At 39.1% G+C, this 20,638-nt stretch overlaps 2 protein-coding genes and 1 long non-coding RNA gene across 4 annotated transcripts; 1 reads left to right on the top strand and 2 right to left on the bottom strand.

The window, feature by feature from the left end:
• Positions 1-1,745: 1,745 nt before the first annotated feature.
• LOC129743680 (palmitoyltransferase Hip14) lies at positions 1,746-12,582 on the top strand. 2 transcript variants are annotated; one of them, XM_055735769.1, is made up of 4 exons: positions 1,746-3,318; positions 8,716-8,878; positions 8,946-9,065; positions 9,151-12,582. In XM_055735769.1, exons 1-4 carry the CDS (start codon positions 2,101-2,103, stop codon positions 9,507-9,509), a joined length of 1,860 nt encoding a protein of 619 aa, XP_055591744.1. In that variant the 5' UTR covers positions 1,746-2,100; the 3' UTR covers positions 9,510-12,582. The 2 variants fall into 2 exon arrangements, with proteins under 2 accessions (XP_055591744.1, XP_055591742.1); XM_055735767.1 differs by having other exon boundaries at positions 9,142-12,582.
• A 1,156-nt stretch (positions 12,583-13,738) lies between these two features.
• On the bottom strand, positions 13,739-15,205 carry LOC129742783 (uncharacterized). The gene has a single exon (XM_055734724.1). It carries the CDS (start codon positions 15,203-15,205, stop codon positions 13,739-13,741), a length of 1,467 nt encoding a protein of 488 aa, XP_055590699.1.
• Positions 15,206-16,626: 1,421 nt separating this feature from the next.
• On the bottom strand, positions 16,627-20,316 carry LOC129743681 (uncharacterized). The gene is made up of 3 exons (XR_008736654.1): positions 17,003-20,316; positions 16,779-16,940; positions 16,627-16,715 (listed from the first exon to the last, which is right to left on the bottom strand). It is a non-coding gene; the product is annotated as an uncharacterized LOC129743681 (long non-coding RNA).
• Positions 20,317-20,638: the final 322 nt, after the last annotated feature.

Below are 20,638 nucleotides of genomic sequence, written 5' to 3'. Positions count from 1 at the left end.
AATGATTTCTCATCTAGAAATGTTTCCGATGCATTAAAAAATAATAACTCAAAACTTTTTTTTAAATAACTTTATGATTACACGCAAAGAAATTACTGAGTTATTAAATATAAATGTTTTTTATATTTTATTCATTTCTGAGTGTCATTTTTGTTCCAATTCAACAAAAAATGGAAATTTTGAACTAAATTTAATGAACAAAATAATTCTTTCATGTTCCTTAAGGCACCAGTCAAAACGTTTTGTAGACTTCGGCAAGGTTGGGAAATAAGTTAAAATCCTAAATATCAAATTCTCAAAAACTTTTTTGAATGATGCCAGATTTATTATTTCGATATTATTAGATTTGTTAAAGCGTTGTGTTTCTGAAACTAAAATATCTAAGCAAGATTGATTGAATGAAAGACAACAGAAAGGTTTAAAATCTGTTAGGCCTTCGAAATCTTTTCCCAGTGGCACTAAAGTTTAATTAATAAAATCTATTAAAAATGCTTAAAAACAATAAAGAATGTAGACTCTCCTGAAATTTGCTTGGGAATCTGTGAAATTTGTGTTATTCCCAGGATTTCAGCAAATTTGATTGACACGTTATATTAAAAATGTTTTTCGCGAATTGCAGGAAAAAAAATCAGGGCTTTGTCGTGACTTTCGTTTACCGCTGACATTTTGGTTTCACAAAATAACCACGAATTTTTAAAAATATCGATTCCCAAACTAACCGCAAACTTTTTTTTTTAAATCACCGCAAACTTCTTAAAGAACCTTTCGCTTGAACTATAGTTTACAGAATTTATCTTAAAGGTTCTTTAAGAAGTTTGCGGTGATTTAAAAAAAAAGTTTGCGGTTATTTTGTGAATCGATATTTTTAAAAATTCGTGGTTATTTTGTGAAACCAAAATGTCAGCGGTAAACGAAAGTCACGACAGGCTTCGTAGGGCCAATTTAAACTGTGGATTTTTTTTTGGAAATACGTACAGAAAACCGAAGTTTAGATCAGTGAATTTGAACCACAAAAATAAAAAAAAATATCTCTCTAGTTTTTTAGATATTGCTGTGATATAGATACATAGCTCCAGAAGACTTTTAAAGAAAGTAATGAGTAGATACCGCCAGTTAAGATAAAAATGATTATTATATGGAAAGGCGTTAAACGTGTTTGTGCATCGTACGTTTTTAAGGAAAAATGTGAAGCAAATGATGCCTATGTTTGGAAGAACGAATGTTTGCGAAGAAGTTAAAGTTAATTGAAAAACTATTTTTTCTAAGACTTAAAATAAATTATTTGAAATAAAAAAATCGCTTAAAATTTGTAATTATTACGATTAAACTTTTTATTATCTAGCAAATCTTTTTGTTATTATCTATAGAGTTCGATAAATGATTGACGAGTTTTATTTCATATTAGCGCGGCCTTCCTTTTTTTTTTTTTATACGGGATTTTCATCCTCTGGGATGATTCATCCCTAGAAGCGCGGCCTTCCGAGAATATTTTGAAATAAAACTGGCCCGTTGGTTCAATAGGTTTTTCGCCCCTGCTCTAGGTAAAGTTCAATTAATGAAATAAATTGTCAATTTGTGAATAATGAATACGTTAAAACCATCAAAACTGATTTCCAAATAGCATATTAAGCGATAAGCTTACATAGAAAACAATAATATAAGATTTTGGTCGTTAAAGTTCAAATACAGATAAATACAGATTTTTTCATGAGGCCGATACAGATTTTTTTAAAAACCATCTGACAACCCTGGTGAGGAGAAAAAGTCCTCTGCCGCGGGGAGGAAAAATCGAATCTTCGTCGCTTTTTTCGCGATTATTTTCGAACGATAATAGCAAAAGTGAACTGGTGCAGCTCGCAAAACCCGTGGAACCGTGTCCCCCAAATAGCGGGCGTTATCAGCGCTACCAAATCCGAGCAAATATTAGCTGAGGTTGAACCTTGGATCAAGTTCTAGTGGGGGGCCAATTAAAGTGACTAATTGCGTGTGAAAAGTTACTTCCGGAACATTGTTTTGACGGTGTTTTGTACGGATTCCTGGTTACGGTGAGTGTTTAATGGTGGTGAATCTTTCGTAGAAGCTAGAGGCGGAAAAACAACGATGTATCAGAGCGCCTGCAGTGCTGCTGCCGGTGGCTGTGCTGAACCGGACAGACCTGATCGGGATGGACTGATAAGTCACGAATCTGCCGTGGCTCCTGTTGAACATGATTACAGTGGTTTTGACATTGTCAAAGCGACCCAGTATGGTGCAATTGGCCGGGTTAATGAACTAATCGAGGCAGGATGGGACGTCAATCAGCCGGACAGCGAAACGGTCACTTTGCTCCATTGGGCCGCCATCAACAACAGAAAAGACATTATCAAATATTTTCTTGAAAAGGGAGCAATCGTGGATGCAGTGGGTGGGGAACTTAATGCGACTCCCCTTCATTGGGCTACCCGACAAGGTCATTTGGGTGCCGTTGTTCTTTTGCTGGCCGCTGGAGCCGATCCAAGTCTGCGGGATGCGGAAGGTTGCTCTTGCATTCATTTGGCTGCTCAATTTGGTCACACAGCCTTGGTGGCTTACTTCATAGCAAGGGGAGTCAATCCGGATCTTCAGGACCGTGGTGGAATGACCGCTCTCATGTGGGCAGCATGGAAAATTTCTGCCCTTGATCCCGTCCGACTTTTGCTCACACTTGGTGCCAATCCAAGTTTAGCGGATCACACACATGGCAACACGGCTCTTCATTGGGCAATTTTGGCCAGAAATGCTACCGCCGTCAGTACCCTGATCCTCAAGGGTAAATCTTCTCTGGACATTCCCAATCTGAGAGGCGACAGTCCCTTGACAATGCTGCAACCTCACCTGGGATCCATCTGGATCGGTTCCAAAGTATCGGAAAAAGTCCGGGAACTCACTCAGCAATCCCAACGAAGAAATCCACTGGTCAGATTTACGCTGGACAAACGATTCCGCTGGTGGTCCATGATAGCAACGCCCTTCCTCGTGTTCTATCTAGCGGGTCTTATATTCTGCGCCGAAACTCTTCTCATCATCAAAGTATTTCTGCTAGGCTGCCTTTACGCTCTATCGCACACAATCGGACAAACGCTGTTCGATGAAACCCTGATGGCGCTGCTGCCGCTGAGCGTTTACATGGCCACCAAGGCGTGGTTCTACGTTACCTGGATGACCTACATTGCGCCGACCGTTTCGTTCCTAGCTTCTGTGTCGTTCCTGACCTGCAGTGCCGGATTGTGGCTGTGCTTCCTGAAATCATGGCGTGGCGACCCGGGAGTAATTCAACCGACTCAGGAACAACGTTTTAGGGTGAGTGCTACCGATTGAACTCTTGAAAACCAATATGGATTATTTTCATCAAAAAAATTTTCTGATTTTAAAACCTTTTTTTATTTACAAGTAGTTTTATCAAAGCATGTTTTTTTTATTTACAAATAGTTTTATTAAGACATTTAACTCATAAAGTTTTTTGCACCAAGTATTCATTTCACTTTTGTGTCGTGTTAGTAAGGGGGGAAAGGGGGGGGGGGGGGCGTAATCGTCGCGGCTACTCAACTGTTAGTTTTTGTTTGACTTTAGGAAGAGAAAGGGATTGCTAGGGTTGCTCTCGAGAACAGTTTTTCGTCTTGGATCGGTGGTGACTTCCTGTAGCGTGGTTTCGTTAGCTACCGTAGGTATTGTCTTCCTGGCCAGACTTCTTTCCGGTGTTTTCGATCCGGTCGGACGAGAGGTTGTTCTAATGAATAGACGAGAAAAGCATTAGATAGAGTAGGGGTAGAGGACTAAACGACCAAGTCATACATTTTAAGATATTTGTAAATAGGGTACAAATATTAAAGATCTAAGTTTGCCAAGATGTCTCGAATTGGAACTCCAGGTAGTTTATTTGGGGCCCTAAGGGTATCCAGTAGCCAAGCCCTCGATCGATCAAACCGTTCACATGTCCACACATCATGATCAATGTCGTGGTAGCCATCCCCACAAACACAAACATTGCTTGTAACTAGTTGTATACGAAACAAATGCGCGTCAAGCCGGTAGTGATTTAACATGAGCCGAAAAACTACGCGAATGAAATCGCGACTCATGTTGAAATGCTTAAACCATTCCTTCGTCGGAACCTTAGGGATAATCGTCCCAGTGTGCCTTTATCCCAGCTAGACTGCCAAGTGTTAATCGCTAAAGTGCGGGGTATTGAAAAGTATTCATTGTAATTTATTATCCTCTCAAAGATTTCACCTGTAACGCGGCCACCTTAGCCAATGAGTCCGCCTTCTCACCTCCGCCATCACTCCCGCCAGTACTTCGAGACTCGTCGTATGTGTCGACAACCCATAGCAATACACAAACAACGATACTGTATTCGTTCGAGTTTGATCGAGTGAGTTTTCGCAGCGGACTCAAAGCAAAAGCTTCCGTATTCTATGACCGACAGTATCGTTGTTTTGGTATAACCTGATGAGGTCCTGTGAATGAGCACCCCACCAGGTTCCAGTAATCGTTCGAAGAAAATAGATTCTCCTTTGGCATTTTTGAGTCATGTACCTAATATGTTTTCCCCAGAGGCATTTAGAGTCGAACCAGACACCTAAATATTTAAAACTAAGAGATTGAGTTAGAATTCTACCCATCATAAGGAGCTCTTTTTGACCCGAATGACAATTGTTAAAGGGTCTTTAATAAATATTAATAAAAATAATAATAATGAACTCTTTTTGAGGAGGGGAATACTTCCTTGAAAAAACTACTAACTCGATTTTATTATGCGAAAACTCGATACCTAGATTCCTGCCCCAATGTTATAAATTATTTAGAGTTTCTTGTAACGGAGGTTTTATTTGAGTGTCTGTTTTACCTGTGATATGAACAACACAGTCATCCGCAAACTGTCGTAGCGTGCAATTTTGTGCCATACAATCATCGATTTCTCGGACATAAAAGTTGTATAGCAGGGGACTTAAACATGAGCCTTGGGGTAACTAATTCGTTCAACTTTGGTTTCTCCATGGCTAAAATGCATGATTTTTTCAGACAACAAGTTATATAGAAAATTGTTCAAAATTGGTGAAAGTTCGCAAGAGTGAAGATTACTAGATAGCACTTCTATGGACACCGAATCGAATGCCCCTTTGATGTCCAGAAATACTGCCCCCATCTGCTCTTTTTGGGCAAACGCCAATTGAATGTCTGATGAAAGTAATGCTAGACAGTCGTTCGTACCCTTGCCTCTACGGAATCCAAATAGATTCTTCAACAAGTTGAATTTGATTCTGTCCAGTCCGGGAGCTGAATTGTTGCAGGACCCAGAGCGCAAGTGAAAGTTCGGCCATCAAGAACTTTTCCTCGGTTACGAAGCTATTCTCTTTATCCCGATATATTTTTCGAGCTGATGCTGCGTCCGGGCAGACCTTTTTCGTGAACTTTAATAGCCATCGACCCGAACTTTCCTCACTTTCGTTCGAGGGACTGTGATTACGCATGTTCCCACGTTTCTTGGCCTTGATTAAGTTCTTGAACGCTTTTCATTTCCCGCGCGAGAACACTCGCCGTCCCACCACGGAGTAGAAGGTCTTTTCCGGATCGTCGAGTTTTCGTTTCGTCTTACCTGTACCACTGATAACTGATGTACAAGCTCGAACAAAAAATCTTCAGAAACGTGTGTAAAATTTCCAGTGCTCTCTTTTAAAGAAGCCGTTAAAAAGTGACGAAAAACAGTGCCATCTATTGCTTGATTTGTAACTTTTGAACGGCGCAATAGATGGCACTGTTTCTAGATAGCTCTTTTGAAAGTAAGAATTTTTCGAAAGGGCGCAATGGTATTTGAACTCATTAATAAATAAATTTGAATACATGAATTGCTCTACATAATTAGATGAACTATACGAATCAATTTCAGCTTAGAAAAATAGCATCATTATAATGTTGTCACTAGAGAGACTGGACGGAATGACAAATATACAAGCTGTAATTATTAAATTCCAGATACGTATTCCAAATTTCAAATGCTATCATTCAAACAAGCCGAACCAACTTTTGAAGTACCTGATTCTTGGAAGCGCGCAACTGTATATGATCTCAAAAATTTATAAACTAACGTCGTAAACAAATTTTACCTTGATTCTTTTTACTAAAAAGGACTAACTAACAACTTTGAACAAGCCAGACGAATCAGTTATTTTATTAAGTTGAGCTTAAAATTAACAATCCAACGATGAAATGCAGATTCTAAGCTACTCTGAGCGGGCATTTTCACGCATCATACCTGTTTATATTAAGTGCTTCATGCTAGTTTGGAGCAAATCGGAAAACAGCTTTAAGCGTAAAACTTTGATAACGCAAATCATAAATGTGTAACAAATCTTCAAAATCAATTTGCTCGAAACTCGTTAAATAGATACGACCTTTTCATAATTGACTAAAAATTTGTTATTTTGTTTTGTTTACATTTAATTTTCTTCTTGACAGTTCTCTCTGGTGTCCTTGGAGACATCTGGTGGCTCAACCAAAAAACATAAATTGATTCAAAACAGTCGTTGGGACTTTACACACTTTTCAAGGCTTAGCTTGTACATCAGTTCATCAGTGCCTGTACCCCGATTGCACAGTCCATTATCGTTCCGGAGATGAAACCTTACTCTGCCTCCAGAGGTAGTTCGTCCGTTAAGTCGATGGCATCGCTAATACCCGATGCATACTTTTTCCAATCTACATTCTTTGTGAGGTCATATAAGGAATATTGATCTCGTCGGGTGGACTATGACCACTGGCGGCCGTATGATCCAACTGCTTGCAATTCTGGCAGTACATGACCGAATATTAACATATTGCCAAACTTACTTACTTACTTACTTAATGATCCCGCGCCGATCCTCCGGTGCATAGGGCCGTGATAAAAGACCTCCACCGTTGACGATCCGGAGCCAGCGTCTTCACCTGGTCCCAGTCAAGATTTTCGTCGACAGTTCGGATTTCAGCGGCTAGGGTTCGCCGCCACGAGTTTCTGGGTCTGCCTCTTCTTCGATGACTTTCTGGAATCCAATCTAGCGCCTCTCTGCAAATCTCGTTTTCATCTCTTCGCAGCGTGTGCCCAATCCATATCCACTTACGTTCCGGAATCTCGATTTCTAGCGCCTTTTGATGACACCGGCGTCAACGTTCAACGTTTGAGATCCAGTTGCCAGACCACCAAGCGCGGATGATATTCCGCAGGCAGCGATTTACAAATACTTGCAGTTTTCGCGTCGTTACCGCATATGTGCACCAAGTTTCGCACCCGTACAGCAATACGATTTGACGTTTGAGTTGAAGATTCGAATTTTTGTTCGTAGAGAGATCTGGGGTAACCACCAGATGTTTCGGAGACTCGCAAACGCAAATCGGGCCTTTCTGATCCGGGTTTCTATGTCTTTCCTGGTACCACCATCAGGCGTTATCTGGCTACCAAGATACAACCGTTTTTTTGCATGTAAACCCATACTTTCTCTAGTTCCTCGACTGTCTTCACTACCTCAGGTCGTTAAAGAAGGTGCTGCTTCATAATCGCCCAGTATTTCTCGATGGGGCGGAGCTCCGGAGTGTTGGGAGGGTTGAACATTTTCGACCTTATTGACCTTATTGTCCGCATACCACTTCAGCACGTCCTTGGAGTAGTGGCATGATGCGAAATCCGGCCAGAAGATTGTTGGGACGTTGTGGGCCTTCAGGAGTGGAAGCAGCCGCTTCTGGAGGCACTCTTTCATGTACACCAGTCCGTTCATCGTGTCCTGAGGTGCAACCCGCTTTCCGCACGTGCAGATGGCTTGCCAAACCAGGTATTTATTCGCATATTTGGACATCTTCTGAGTGCGGACAATGAAAAACAGGTTGCCGGGGATCTGTTTGAAGTCGGCCTTCACATATGTTTCGTCGTCCATGACGCAGCATTCAACTTTCGTCAGCATGTTGAGGTACAACTTCCTGGCACAGGGTTTGGCGGACTTGTTCTGCTTCTAGTCGCGATTAGGGGCCTTTTGTACCTCGAACGTTCGAATCCCAGCCTTAGTTTTGGCCTTCTGGACAAAACTTCGGCTTAGGTGCAGCTTCTTAGCCACATCCCGAATGGAGGCGTTCGGGGTTCGGTTAAAGGCCCCAACTACGCGGTTGTGATTTTTGTTGTACGGATTACTTTTTCCTTCACTTCTGCGCTTCCGATCGTTTGTCAATCGTTCCTCGAACCGCTTAATCACTCGCGACACCGTGGAATTCGCGATTCCCAACGTTTTAGCGATAGAACAATGCGAGAGATCCTTGTTCTCGTGATGAATGCACAAGATTTAATCACGCACGAGCTGTTCTTACGACTGCATTTCCGCGAGTTTTTATCACAGGACTTTAAAACTTGCAGGATGTAAACAATGCACTATGAACTAAATCGACCCAAATTTTCATTCAATTCTACCCAACGTTTAAAAAGTTAATGCAATTTCATCATGGACATCCTTTATCTGGGGTGTACTGGATAAGCCGCCTTGTACGACATGGACCAATATCCCAGTGGCAGTATTCTCTGCGATGAAAATCTTGGGAAACGCACACCTTATGCGTAGTTTTTTCTGTTACATTTGGTTCATTCGAGTAAATCGGGCCGTTGTCGTATTCGAGGAAGGGGGTGTTGAGAAAATTCGAGAATTAATGCAAAACGGATGTTTAAATTCCCTTTCCTTCCAGACCATCATCGAGCTGTCGGAACGCGGTGGCGGAGGTTTCGAACCCTCGGCCTTCTGCTCGGCATGCCTAGTTCGCCGTCCGGTCCGATCCAAGCACTGCTCAGTATGCGATCGATGCGTCGCCCGGTTCGATCATCACTGCCCATGGGTTGGCAACTGTATCGGTGAGTTGGTTTTTGTAGATTAGAATAAAATAGTTCTTGGTAGATTAATTTGACACAATTTTAACAGGTGCCAAGAACCACAAATACTTTATGGGATTCCTGTGGAGTTTGCTGATCATGTGCGGTTGGATGCTGTACGGAGGAGCCAATTTCTACGTTAAAGCGTGCAACGTCAACATGGAGGAAGGTACGTAGTCGAAGGCTTTAGTTTCTGTTTGGTTTTTTTTAGTTTTTGTATTTCTGTGATGCGTTCTCATCGCAAGTTCTTTCAGGTCTGTGGAATGCCATCGTTGCCATCGGTTCTTGTAATCCTTGGGTTGGCTGGGTAATGGCCAACGCCTTGCTGCACATGTCCTGGGTAACGGTTTTAACTATCTGCCAGACATATCAAGTTGTCTGTCTGGGAATGACTACGAACGAGCGAATGAACCGAGGTCGCTATCGACACTTCCAGGCCAAGGGTGGCAAGAGTCCGTTCACCCGTGGCCCGTTGAAGAATCTGTTCGACTTCCTCGAGTGTGGCTGCGGCATCGTGAAGCCACAGCGAACCGACTGGATGCAGTATTTCGACATGGACAAACACGTGGAACACGAGCCGCTTTTACGGCCCGACAACTTTCAGTACGTCTGAGTGCAACGTAGCAGAGAGGAAAACACTAGCAGAGGCAATAAAACTGGAACAGAAACTGGTGCGACAGTTAGATCGTCAGTTCCGGTTGAATGCGGCGAATCGATTGCTCGGGAACGGGGTGAGGAACAGGCTGGCCTAAAGCCAGCGGAACCGTTGAATGTCGAAATTGTTGCAGTCGATGGTGATGGTAAAGTTTATGTTTAAAAATTCATACTTAACATAATGTTGGATTTTTTTCTGCTGGGAATTACAATACCACGTTAATTTTTCTTTGAAAAATTGTGGGATAGTAGGATATGGTTTAGGTTTTCTGGTTCCTCTCTGTTAACATGAAAGATAATTCCAGTGTACGATTGTGGGAAGGTTAGGCTTGGTAGTTAGAAATCGTGTAGGTAAAATAGGAAAAAGAAGTTTGGGCTTAAGACTATGCAGTGCGTTTGCGTGTGTGAAATATTGCTTGTGATTTTGGAGTTTTTTTTTTCAAAAGACACCTATTACTAATTGCTTCCGCTGATAGTTTACACATCTAAGTGGCACAATTTTTAAGTTTGATTTAATTTTGTACTTCCGTAAATGTTTCTACGTAGCTGTCTGGTTTTAACGCAATCATAAAAGTTTAGTATTCTGCCAATACATATTATTAAAATAAAAATAAGACAAAACAAGCGAAAAAATCAAAATAGGTAACGCTTTTCGAACTTCTTGAAAAACCTTGCAAAATTATTGTAGAGACGTTGTCGGTAATAAATGCATTACTAAATTCATTCTACTGTGAAATAACAAGTGTTTCATTTTTCCTTATTTGGATTAGAAGGAATAAATCGAAACCGCTTCAACCATAGGTGAATCCGTTAATTTATGTGACAGACTCTGAATTTTTACTGGTAGCTTTGTCAACCTTGAGCCTGTTCATAATTGAATATTGCATTGCCATATTGTCTAAAAAACTTTACCAATTGGGTAATAGTTGGGCCCAACAAAGGAGAAATCATTTCACTTTGTTAAAAAATAGTATCCAACTGTTTTAAGGCATAAAATACAGAAAAGCCTTTTTATAAGTATTTTATTAAAAAAAACTCAACAATTTAATTTACAGCACAAGCCATAGCACGAATCAATTTCTTCATCTTTTCAAATTGATTGTGGAGGACATATTACTCATGCCAACACTGCTCTATTGTAATATTTAGGATTGCATTCAACACAATTTTTCACATACGTAAATGAAAGTTTAGATTTTCGCTTATAGATGTAGACCTTTTCAGTTTACAATTTTTTTTTTATCGAAACGCTTTTTTGAGTGTAAAACTAGGTACATTAATTTCCGGAATAAAAACTGCTTAGGCATTAGATTAGTATCCCTTAGGCATAGGTGTAAAAATCCACCACGTCTCATTACTCGCCTTACGCATTCAATGCTTCGTTTCTGCTGTGTGTACTGTTACATCTTACAAATTGATACATTTCAATGTCACTGTATGATAATCCTTTTCAATAACTACCTAACAGAAATTAATCTATAAATTACCGAAACAGAACAAAAACACCACACATGCATTGCGCTAACTAACCGTTAAGTTGTAAGTGCGTTCAAACAAATATCTAGAACGATACAAACTGTAATTTACTACATATATAACTGATAAGTCATCAAGAATAAAATCTATTGCTGTACCTTTTCTATTGAAAATAAAAGTGTAAAACAAAACTATTTAGGTATATATAATATCTATTTAGGAAAACTGTTAGGAGCTAGACAGAAGCCCGTGTTATACCAAATACTTTACAAAAACACAAAACCGAGAGCATGGATGGAATGAAATTAAAATCTTCCATATCATCCGATCTGTGCAAACGAAATTAAAAGTTTTTTTCGAAGCACAACGAAATACGAACCCGAAAATTATACGATAGCTTTTGCAAGAAAGATTCATTTATTAATTCCAACAGAAACAAGTTCAAATGATGAAATGAATGCCATGCATTAATTTTTGCGAATGTGACTTCATTTGAATGGTACACCTTTTCATTTTTTCATTTGTTTCAGGTTTTAAATAGAAACTTCGTTAAAGCAATAAAACCGATGGTCAGTAATAGTTATTGAAAATTGAAGTTTCAGATTTGGTTTAATACTATTTAAAAAACAAATATCAATTACTTGTTGAAAATAAAAACCACCTAATGGGCCAATTGGATCCATCGAACGTTGAAACCAGAACTTTTTCACAAAAGTAGTTTAGGTGTTCGACAATCAATAGACTGGAATTTTATTTGACGAAATATTTGCTCTGGATTAAGCATTTTGATGGTAGGATCTCAAAACTCTGAAAGAATTGAATTTTCCAGAAAAGGCATTGAGAGAACTAATTTATATTTCGATTTTGTCCAAGATTAGTCTAGTCATATGTAAGGTTTTCTTTAGTATATTACAGGCAAAATAGAGAGAGAGAGAAAATGAAATAGCAAATCATAACTCGAAGCGATTTCCTTTCTGTTTTTTCTGTATTATCAAACTATGTAGAAATAAACGTCGTTGAAGGTAAAAGCTAGGAATAGAATAATCAATAAAATCCCCACCATCCTTTGTCGCAAGATTTTGGGGGCCCAAAATCTATCGATAGTATAAAAAAGTAGTAGGACATTGCTGTTTTACGGACGCTGATGTAAATTTCTTCGATCAAAATTTAAAAATAAAACAAACAGAAATAGAAAATGTAAAACGAATATAATACCTATTATAATAATTTTAAGTGTAAGGTATTCCCTGTGAATGGTATATGAAAATACCCTTGCCCACAATTCATCGCTCCCTTGAAGAAGAAAACCCGTTTGTAGAAACATCTTGCATGTAAATGTTACAAAGAAAACAGTTAGAAAATGATGGTCAGTTTGGAACAAGCAAACAGGAAAATATCCGGGCAGATCCATACAAAACTTGAAACATTTATCAGAGAACAATTTTAATCAAATTATTGAAAAAAAAACAATATACATAGAATATACATTTCTTCTATCCGCACATAATTTGCACATGCCTAAGTGTAATAAATTAAATAAAGTTCAACAAAATTAAGTGATACGAGTGTATGATAAATAGAAACAAGAGAAATCCATTTTTTAAATTACACAGATTATAGTTATTTAAAGTCCAATAAAATTATGAGAAGTTAAAAAAGTGGAAAACAAATTCGCCAAAATTTACCGAGCACTTGGTAATGTAATTGCAGAATGGATTAAAACAGACTTGGTGCCATTTTTTTTGGACAATTAGATAGGTACCAATTAAGTATTGACTGGGTATATGAAGCACCTAACAGCGATTTTTTCGGCTGAAAATCCCCAATGGCAGTATCCATTCTTAAAATACACCGAAGTTTTTTTTCATGACTTTTTTTCGCAATAAGTACGTTTTTGACATTGTTTTCGCGAAATAACACATTGATTTGGCTACGCTTAGATGCATAACTCAAACATTATAAATAAATTCGACAAAAATATACACAACACCCGGTAACTCAAAAAAACTAAATTATATAAAATAAATGTTCAATAAATGGTTTCTGAGATAGAGAATTCCGAATTTAGTTGATTCCCAGCTTACATTTCTTTGCGGTCCTTAATGTGTTAACACGATATCTGGGTTAAATGGACTGAGGGAAAATGACTAAAGATTCAACGGAAAACGGTTTGAAATGTTTGAAGTTGGGAGCTGAAGTGGGATTGGCACTGAGGCTTGAAAGGTGAGACCTGAGACATGGGCACTGAGATCATGTGATAAACGAGGCATGAGACCGGTTTCACTTCTCACATCTCACGTACCACTTCTCATATCTCATATCATCTTACGTTTCACGTCTCATTCTCACGTCTCTATAGTCTCACTATTCATGTCTTACGTCTATTTCGGACTTCTGTGGTCTGATGTCTCAGGACTCAGGTCCCATGTTCCGGGTCTCAAGGTGTTGGGAAATTTCGGAGGTCTCCCTAGCGAATCACGCAGATTTGTGGTGATAGTGCTAAAAGATTTAGTAACCTCTCACTCTAACTACTCCCAACTATTTGTAGATTCTTAATTTTATCTAATAAAGATTGAACTAAGCGCAAAGTATAAAAGAACAATCTTCATAGATTTGAAGATTGCGAAATCTCACGTTTCCCAATTTTCAATGACTTTCAAAAATCTGCATGACAGCTATCCACTTCCTATCTCTCTCCCTATTCTCTTTCTATCAATTTCTGTCATTCTGTTCTGTCAATCGAGGGGTACGAGAATGATCAGAGGGACCGTTCAAAGCAGCGGTAACATCCCCCCTCCCGTAAGGCAAGGTATCCATCGACGGCTTACGAGTACAGAGATCTAAAACCGCTATCTTTGCTACCGGTCTCGTAACAATCCCTGAAGATGTTTGCACCACAGCTTGGCGCACTCGTCCGTCTGCACCTGTTCGTACTTCTGTCACTCGTCCTCTCAGCCAACCATTTCGAAGAGTTTCATCCACCACAACTACCAGATCTCCGCATTCCAACACCTTCGTCTCGGAAAACCATTTAGTGCGTCGGGCTATCACCGGCAAGTATTCCTTCACCCAACGATGCCAAAACATATCCGCAAGATGGCGATTCAAATTCCAGTCGTCTCTTGTTGCTAATTTAGGTTCCAGAGTTTCTTTGGGAGGTTGAACCGTTCCACTCGAACTCAGCAGCATAAAGTGGTTGGGTGTGAGCGCTTCTTGGGAATCATTTTCGAGGGAAACGAAAGTCAGTGGTCTCGAATTGACGATGGCTTCAGCTTCAACAATCAACGTAGCAAATGTCTCTTCATTGGGGGTCTTCGTAGTGCTCATCGCATAAAAGGCAACTTTGACGGACCTGACGAGCCGCTCCCATGCTCCTCCCATGTGGGGTGCCGATGGGGGGTTTAATCGCCATTTGGTCTTCGAGTTCGTGAATGAGTTGGCTAAGTGATGGTTGATCTCGTCCCAATCCTTCATCAGCTCGTTCCTGGCTCCACAGAAGTTGGTCCCGTTGTCGGAGTAGATCTCGACCGGAGACCCCCTCCGGCCAACGAAACGCCGCACCGCCATCTTACAGGACATCGTCGTTAGAGAATGAACCACCTCCAAATGCACCGCCCTGATGGTTAAACAGGTGAAGAGGGCCACCCAGCGCTTGACGGTAGAGCGCCCTACTCGAACTAGCATCGGACCAAAAAAATCAAGCCCTACAAAGGAGAAAGGCCGAAAGAACGCACCAAGACGTGCGGCAGGTAGAGGCGCCATACGGGGAACACTCGGGACAGCTTTATACACCCGGCAGTGAAGGCAATCTTTTGATAATCGACGAACCAGCGACTTCAGGCGTGACACGTGAAACTTCTGCCGGATCTCGTTGACGACCGTCTCGTGATTTTGGTGCAGATATTTCTTGTGCATCTCATGCACTAAGAGATGCGTTGCTCGGCTTTCAGGTGGTAATATTATTGGATTTCGGGTATCATAGGATACGAAGGCGGCCACACTTATTCTGGACTCCATCCGGAGAACGCCGCGATCATCAATGAACGGAGATAGCTGCGAAAGTTTGCTGGTGGGTTTGAGGGTCCGACTCTTTCCGTCAGGCGATCGGGATCGGGCTCGTTTTAAGAGGGCGAGTTCTTCGGCAAACGACTCTTTCTGGATACAACGGTAGACAAACATCTCCCCTGCCTCAATTTCTTCTTGGTCGAGTAACCCCAGCTTAAGCGGTTCCTCCTTCGCCGTCCGTCGAAATTCCACAAATAACGATACACATAGCTCGCCGCTCGGACAAGTCGGTTCCACTGAGAGAAGTTTCTCCAATTGATCATCGGCTCCGGCTCAAAAGCAGCGTGTACTGTTACCCTCTCCACATTGCGATTACGGCACTCTTCGTTCGTCTCTTCCACAATGGAGTTCTGCCGAGGCCACGTTTCCACATCTTCGTACAAAAAATCCGGACCCAAAAACCATCTACCAGACGAGGAAAAATCCGGAGGGGATGCCCACTTAGTCATATCGTCGGCCACGTTCAATTTAGTTGGAATCCACCTCCATTCGCTCACATCGGTTCTCTCCAAAATCTCTCCGACTCGGCACGCCACAAACTGCCCAGCCAACAATTTGGTAGGTATATCAAAAGATATACGTACATCTATGTCGACAATAATCATCGTATAAAACGTTAGAAAAAAGCATATACCTACCAAAAGTGGAGGCGATATACGTACATGTTTTGATTATTTTCAGATTTACGACTTCGACAACATCGTATACGATGTTATTGCGATGATTGATTTACTTTGGTACCATATGTTGCATTGGTGGTATGTTGTACGTTACGTTAAACGATTTGATTGTTGCACATTTACGATGAAGAGATGATTGACAGTTCCATCCACACTTTACGCGATGTGTGTTTCACCCTTGTACGACTTGAAGCGAACTGACGATGAAATGACGATTTAAGTCACCAATTATGCGAGGTGTGTTGCAGGTTAATACGATGTTCAGAAAATTGAACATCGATTCACAACTTAAGTCGCACTTTATAGGAGGTGTGTTGAACAGTTTTACGATATGAAGTAATATGACATTGGATGACTGTTTAAAGGACACTTTCAACGATGTGTGTACACCTCCTGTACGATTTGAAGAAATCCGACCGCCGATTGGCGATTTAAGTCACATTTTGAACGATGTGTTTTGAAGTCTTGTAAGATGTACATAGATTTTAACATCGAGTGACAACTTAATTCTCATTCTATAGGAGATGTATTGCACTTTTTTACGATGTGAGGAAATTTAACGATCGTTTGGTGATTTAGACCACACTTTATACGAGGTTTGTTTTAATGTTATACGATTTGAACAGTAAAGCGATTTTGCGTACCACAGTATGTAGCATGTAATGTGTATTATTGGGATTGAAATACGATTCTACAAGAAAAAGTCAAAAATGGATTTCTATTGCAATTCAATACGTTTACTCATATGTTTTGTTTTTCCAAATTTACAATGAATCATTCTCAAAAATATTCCTATCACAACTGCTGTTTGTTTTTCCTAATTAAAACAAATATCAGTTAAAATTAAATACAAATGTGATTTAAATTATAATAACAATTGCTTTTACGACAGTTTTCGGCCAACATCATAATCTAAAAGTAGTAGCTATGCGTCGTCATGCAATCTAAAAAAGAAAGATATATAAATTAGTATGAACCTAATTTTTAAAGCGTCCGATAGAACTTACATTTCATAAAACTTCTTTCCAAGTTGTTGGATCAACACTATTAAAAAGCGGTGCACAAAATATCCAACATCAAATTTTAAGTTTTCTTGTAACTCAAGGAATTTTCTAGTAGCTTACAGCTCTCACTCATAATGCAATATTGGTCTTCTCATTATGACGAAGCTGAAATATAAAAATGGAGTTAACAGTATTAATATTATTGCTAGCTTTAAGATGTTTCATACCGGTACACACTTCCAAGTAACCCTTGATTTCTGTTATGTAGTAGGGATGTTTTTCAATTTGGTTGGACATGGATAGCTTAAATTTAGAAAGCGGATCTATTCCAATCACTTCCCTCGGCATCAGTTGTCATCGTTCCCAAATCACCTCCCATGAGTTATCTACAATTTGTTCTAAATCAATTAATGCATGATCAGTAATGCAGTAGATCTGTAATATTGTAGATATTTTTTCAATCAGCTGGTACCAGAACATTATTATTTTTTTTTTTTTTTTAATTTTTTTATTGGCTTTACCTCTATAACATAACCGGCCAAGTGTTAATTACTCTTCTACTTACATGTCTATTTTACATTCAATTACAAAATTAGCTATCGTTTTATATAATTCAATGTCTTTCTTTTTTAGTATCAAATGAATATCGGGTGGAATTCCTTTTTTCATTAAAATTCGCCAAATAGGTCTATGTAGAGTCTCCAAAACTCGGTTTCTTTGAATTTCCATTCCTATCTTTATTCCGTAAATTATACAAATCTATCACCGTATTTTCGCACGTCCAAACCATTTCACCGTCTACACCCAAGTCCCCTTTTTCATCTCCCCCCTTTCACTCTCGCCGTTACTCTTGACAGTTCCTCTTCGCTCGTATACGTTACGTTTTTCTGTTAGCTCTGTTCAATGTTTTCATAACGCAAGGTACGTCCCTACATCCCTCCTAACACTTCTTAGTCTAAGGAGGTATCGTCGATGAAACCCTAAATCGAGATATTCGTCTATACAACAATCAGCGACTATCACTGGCTGTATATCAGAGGGACAAAACATCTATCAAATATATTTCAAGTTTCGTTATTACAACAGCAATGGCTGCCGATAGAGACGTGTATTTATTTTTATCTTCGCTATTTGGTAAAAGCCAAGTAGGTTCTTGCTGGTAACGTTTCCTTAGTTCTGATCAAGGTTTTTTTTGATACACGAGGTTCTCCGACTTTCACAGTAAGTAGGCCAGGAGTGAGCGGGGCTCTCAATGAGTTCCGCATAGTTGCATAGTCTAAATAGCCAAAATGGCTGAATCGGGAATTCGATATTCGGTAACACCTACTTTATATACACACCTTGGTTCCGATATTTCAAAAACGTTCGAATACATACTTTAGGGTACAATCTAACTACTAACTATATCTGAATCTTTTCTAGACTGCGAGTCGGGCACGTTTTTTTTGCTTATCATAAAATGAATGAAGTAACGTTTTTCCGATGTTGGCTAAAGGTTTACCAATGATATCCGAACCATATTTTATCTGGTTGCCTTTTTTTAATGCGTTTTACTAGAACATGATCTTTTTAATGAAATAGTTCGTTTTTATTTCAACAACAATTATCGTCAATATAGTCCTCCCTTATTTTTTTTTAATTTATCTCCAACCCTCACTTGTTTGTTAATTTTGTAATATTTCTAATATTTCTACCAATAGCAGTTTATCCGTTACATGAGTCGAAGCTTTACGTTAAAAAGAAAGCTAGTTTCTTCAGTTGAGTGACTCTTAAATAGAAAACATTTGAAATACATAATCATTGTTATTTTGTTTATATTCTTTGCCTTTGGCAGCAATGAGGCACCGGAGCTAGTAATCAGAGAAAACCTTTTACCACTGACTATACTGACAGCTACCTCGTGGTGCTACCTCGCGTTACCATTTCTTTGCCATGCTACCTGACCTGACACCCCTGCACTATTGGTTGAAGTTGTAGCACCATAAGCACACACACATCTCTAGGTAGGATCTCGATGTGCAATCTACGACCGGGATTCGATCTCATGAGCGTTGGCTTAGAAGACAAGGATGATATCCTCTAGGCCACAATCTGCTGGCTATATAATGTCCTGTACTTTGTATTATCATGTGACATTAATTATTTCCTCTATTTTCTTTGTCTGCCCGCTAGAAAATCTAGAATAATCTGTTGATATATTAACTGCATACTCAACTCTTAGCAAACCTTGAATCCAGATCATCGTTACGTATGTTAGAATTTAGACTAAAATTACCAATGCATTCGTGCCAACCAATTTCTTTATTATAAAACAATATCCAGATGCTTAATGAAAATTTGGAGTTGACAGACGCCCACTACGAGGTTCATCGAACAAGAAATCACAACTGACCAGCAGTGATTTAAATTCAGAACAAGTATAATGTTCTTGTTCTGTTCTTCATCAACACATCTAAAAATTGATGTACCAATACCACTATCCAACACCGCACTGTGCATTGCTCTTCAAAATTAATTTAAATCCAACATTCGATTTAAGTTTATAACTCCTTAAAGCAAGTACTGTAACCTGTGTAAATTACTTACACTCTTCAGAGTTAGAGTCCTAGAAATTCTGGTAAGTGTAAAAGGGCATAGCGCTTTAACGCTAACCCAGTTGCTCAGAACCATCCGGACTCCTCGGAGTCCCAACCTTTTAAGCAAAAACGTCTCCTGATCTGATATGAGTTCAGTTTCTCAGAATAGTTCCTCAGAACTATTTTCCTTACTCAATTGGGATATTGTTCCTGTTTCCTCAGAACTATCGATCATCACTCTTCAGAGTAATTGGAAAATTCTTACGTGCCTGAATCCTCAAAGGAATAAAAACACTTTTTTTCTCAGTTCCATCTGCATCATTATCGTCATCTAATGCATCATTGATGATTCCCCCCTTTGCTTAAAAAAAATACAACAAAATGCTTTCAACCTACGTTCCACAGAAAAATCACAACTTGTCCCTCAAAACAATAATCCCAGAATATATCACAATTTGTTCCTCAAAACAAATGTCTAATTGTTCCTTAGAACAAATCGTTTTTTTTTTCTCAGAACACATAATTAATTGTTCTACATAACAAATCACAATATGTTTCTCAAAACATCCCGAATAGAAATGTACCGTGAAAAAACCATGAATTCCATTTTCACCGACCATTAATTGCATGGTTTACACAATGATTATTATCGTCCTCGATACCGTAAATGTACATTGGAATTCATAGTTTTCGACCATACATTTCATCGTTTTGGCAAAAATAACCATGAAAAAGGGGTATTGTTATGCAGCGTGACCATGAAAAAAATGGCGATTTTCCATACATTCGGAAGCTCAAAAATATGAAGTTCATGGTAATATCAGCTTCCAATTTTTCACAATAAAACCATGAAAATCCATTTATTTCCATTGTTGAAACGAAGATGGAAATCAAGGTTTTTCTATGGTATATGATTATAGTTTTAACCGTGAAATTTCATGGTTTACTATGAATAATTTAATTTTTATGGATTGGAATAGTTTGCTAAAGTTCTTTCTTGTTTCAAAGAATTTTATTCGTGATTAGTTGTGCTTTTCAATAAACTTTATAAACGTTTATTTAAAAGCACGGCCAATCAGGAATATAATTCCTTAAAACACGAAAAAACTGTAGCAAACTGGTTTATTGAAAAAAGAAATTAAGAATTTTATATTTATTTATACTTAATTGTTTGAATTCCTTTTATTATAGAGGTTATTGTTGCTTAAGTTCAACCCTGATTTGAAATTAAATCCATGAGCGATTCCATGAGCAGAAGCATTAACACTCCTCGGACCAGCAACATTG

Source organism: Uranotaenia lowii, chromosome 2 (assembly GCF_029784155.1).
Source record: "Uranotaenia lowii strain MFRU-FL chromosome 2, ASM2978415v1, whole genome shotgun sequence".
Lineage (NCBI taxonomy): Eukaryota > Metazoa > Arthropoda > Insecta > Diptera > Culicidae > Uranotaenia > Uranotaenia lowii.
The sequence above is the reverse complement of the archived record's forward strand: the minus strand, read 5'-3'. Positions and strand labels throughout refer to the sequence as shown.

Bases quoted from the DNA above. Each gene is read 5' to 3' on its own strand.
- LOC129743680 (XM_055735767.1), top strand. From the start codon at position 2,101: ATGTATCAGAGCGCCTGCAGTGCTGCTGCCGGTGGCTGTGCTGAACCG. The intron at 8,879-8,945 runs GTGAGTTGGTTT...CAATTTTAACAG, and splicing joins ATGGGTTGGCAACTGTATCG to GTGCCAAGAACCACAAATAC. The intron at 9,066-9,141 runs GTACGTAGTCGA...TCTCATCGCAAG, and splicing joins CAACGTCAACATGGAGGAAG to TTCTTTCAGGTCTGTGGAAT.
- LOC129742783 (XM_055734724.1), bottom strand. From the start codon at position 15,205: ATGTTTGTCTACCGTTGTATCCAGAAAGAGTCGTTTGCCGAAGAACTC.